At 39.9% G+C, this 2,838-nt stretch overlaps 1 protein-coding gene across 1 annotated transcript; it reads left to right on the top strand.

Moving 5' to 3' along the window:
• LOC120287139 (dirigent protein 19-like) lies at positions 1–543 on the top strand. Its single transcript, XM_039299840.1, has one exon. The coding sequence runs from the start codon at positions 1–3 to the stop codon at positions 541–543; it is 543 nt and encodes a 180-aa protein (XP_039155774.1).
• Positions 544–2,838: the final 2,295 nt, after the last annotated feature.

Genomic DNA, 2,838 nt, shown 5'->3' with positions numbered 1-2,838 from the left:
ATGGCCTTAACCCTAACCAAGCTCTTTCTCTTCTCATTCCTTGTTTCTTCCACCGTACTCACCGGGAACTCCCAGCCCCTAACCTCCAAGCGCGAGAAGCTCACTCGCTTCCGCGTGTACGTGCAGGACAGAATCGCCGGCAGCAACGCCACCGTCCTACACGTAGCCCAAGCACCGACGACCAACCAGTCCACCACGTCATTCGGTCTAGTAACGGTTTTCGACGATGCGCTGACTGTGGGCCCCGAGATGAGCTCGAAGAACGTGGGTGTAGTACAGGGCACGTCGGCGTTCGCATCCCAAAGCGAGGTCGCCTTGTCAATGTCCATGAACTTCGTGTTCACGGAGGGGAAGTACAACAGGAGCAGTCTGACCGTTGTGGGGAGGAATGTGTTGTCGTTGAAGGTGAGGGAAATGCCTATCGTGGGCGGGACTGGTCTTTTCCGATTGGCCCGAGGTTATATTCAGACCAGCAGTTACTCGTTGGACCTGAAGAAAGGACTTGCCGTTCTTGTGTATGATTTCTTTGTGTACCGCTACTGACTGTTTCGCTAGGTTAAGCTTGGGAGTTGCTTTCTGTTGGTTCAATAACAATAAAAACTTAATTAGACTCTCGGTAGAGAGCATAATAAGGTTTTGTGAGAAGTTTGAAAAGTTTTTTTTTGTAATTCCGTCGATGGCACATGATTAATAATCGGTCCACCTCTCTTGCTAACTCATTAACAAGCCAATTTTCATTTTTTTTTTCTCCAACATTGGATGAGACATGGCAAAATGACGAGATTAATTTTGTTGCAAGTGATAAGACATTGTGCAGCGATGGCGCAACAAAACAGGACACACTAAGGCGAATGGCAAATGAAGACCACACGCATAACATTTGTGATCTCCGAGATGATTTGTACCGTCAGTTTTTCCATCCCATTTTTTTTTCATTCATCCAATCCATCTTAAAGTGATGTTTATAACCAAAGTATTAAAAGTTGAAATTTGTTGAGAAACCAATGGAGAAAACAAGAAGTGGATCTTCGTACATAAGTTACATCTGCAGAACTTTGCACCTACGGCATCCCGAGAAATTCATCATATCATGTACATAGGTCGCAAGCAAGTAGGCCACATAAACATTGTAATCTATGGATTTGATTAGGAAAATTGAAACAATAGAGTTATCATCATAATGTTCAATGGCATCGTGACCAACTTTATACACAGCTTATATACACTAAAAAACAATATTATTTTGACCATTATACATAATATGGCCAAATATGGAAGGGAGATTTAAAAAATGTTAGCTTTGGCCAATCAAGTAAGACAAACGTGTTTAGTTAATCTTGCCCTTCAATAATTTTGAAGCGGAGACCACCTTCTAACACCCAGCAATGTGGGAGCCTTTCGACCAGTACAATTTGTAGTTATCTGTTTTTGGTTATCACTACTCTCATTTGTATAATATGGAGATGGAATGATTCGTTTGGAGTATCTATTTTATTAATTAAGAAACAAAGACAATTTATTATAGTCAGTAGAGCTTCTTTAGTGCTGTGTGTATGTTCGTGTAAATCAAAATAACTGATTAATACTTAAGATGTCGTTGGATGTAATGAAATTTCCTTGACTAAAAATTATTCTAAGTTGAATTTGTAATTAAAGAAAATACTCACCTAATTATCAGTGTTGCTCGATATAGTCTTTGCGATCCACGGCTAATGCATATCCAATGTAGAACTTTTATCTTGGAAATCAGATAAATGACTCATCCCGTCCTCAAATTATATACTGTGTGATCTTGATAGCTTCGTCTCTTTCATCAAAATGAAAGACCAGGCCGATGCATCAACTTTCTTCATCGACCTAGTTGTCAAGCCGATCTGTCCATTCTGAACTTAGTAAACATAAACAGGGTACTACTTATCTTCATTCCAGAGGATATGTAACATTAGCGCACAGGCATCAATCGTGGCCTTTTATCACTTGAGTCGACCTTCATTTGTCGACATGCTGCTCCTGGACTTGGTTATTTTCACTTCTATCCTCTGTCGACTAAATTCAATTTTCTTGTCGCCCAACTAAATTTATCGACTAAGAGATTTCAACATTTAGCCAATTTTTTTCTATCGTCTTGCTCGGTCTCTTCTAGTCCGAGTCAGCGAACCAGGACTTGGAATACAATGGCTCGATTAGTTTACTTAATTAAAATGATATTTGGTTCTGTCGGAGTTGATTTGCTACTGATAACCTATTCACTAATTGCCCTCACTCAATTTATGGCTCTGTATCTTTCCAAAAGATCACAACACACCAATCATGTGGTATCATTTGGTATTTTCCGTCGGTGTTCTGTAAGGATTTTTTTTTTTTTTTTATATACTTAAGTCGGGCATGTTTCTTAACTAAACCTTGAGACACAATTAATAAATAGAAGATAGGGACCCACAACACGTGAATCACAGGGGTATTGCCTTTTAGGGGACGGTGAGGGCAAGCCACTAGCTTTTCCAATTTATTAGTACTATGTTAAAACCAAAATAAAAACTCAGGCAACCACCAAGTTGGTTGATTTAATGGGGAAGGGGTCATTTACTTGACATAGGTCACGACCTCGACTGGCGTTGTGAGTCATCTCATGTTTCCAATCTCCCTAAGATTGTGGAAGGGAAGATATGGAGTAGGTCGGAGCAACTTTCAAGGTGAGGTAGGTTAATTTGCAAAAGAAACTTCTAGGAAGTTTACCATGCCATATCCTTTCGGAGGATGCTAGTGAGTCAAGCTTGAAATCCCCCAAGCTTGATAAACTAACATGTTCATAAAATTATTTGTCAAATCATAGCTATA

This window comes from Eucalyptus grandis, chromosome 1, assembly GCF_016545825.1.
Source record: "Eucalyptus grandis isolate ANBG69807.140 chromosome 1, ASM1654582v1, whole genome shotgun sequence".
NCBI classification, from domain to species: domain Eukaryota; kingdom Viridiplantae; phylum Streptophyta; class Magnoliopsida; order Myrtales; family Myrtaceae; genus Eucalyptus; species Eucalyptus grandis.
Note: the sequence above shows the minus strand (reverse complement) of the source record. Positions and strands in the feature narration are given on the sequence as shown.

Bases quoted from the DNA above. Each gene is read 5' to 3' on its own strand.
- LOC120287139 (XM_039299840.1), top strand. From the start codon at position 1: ATGGCCTTAACCCTAACCAAGCTCTTTCTCTTCTCATTCCTTGTTTCT.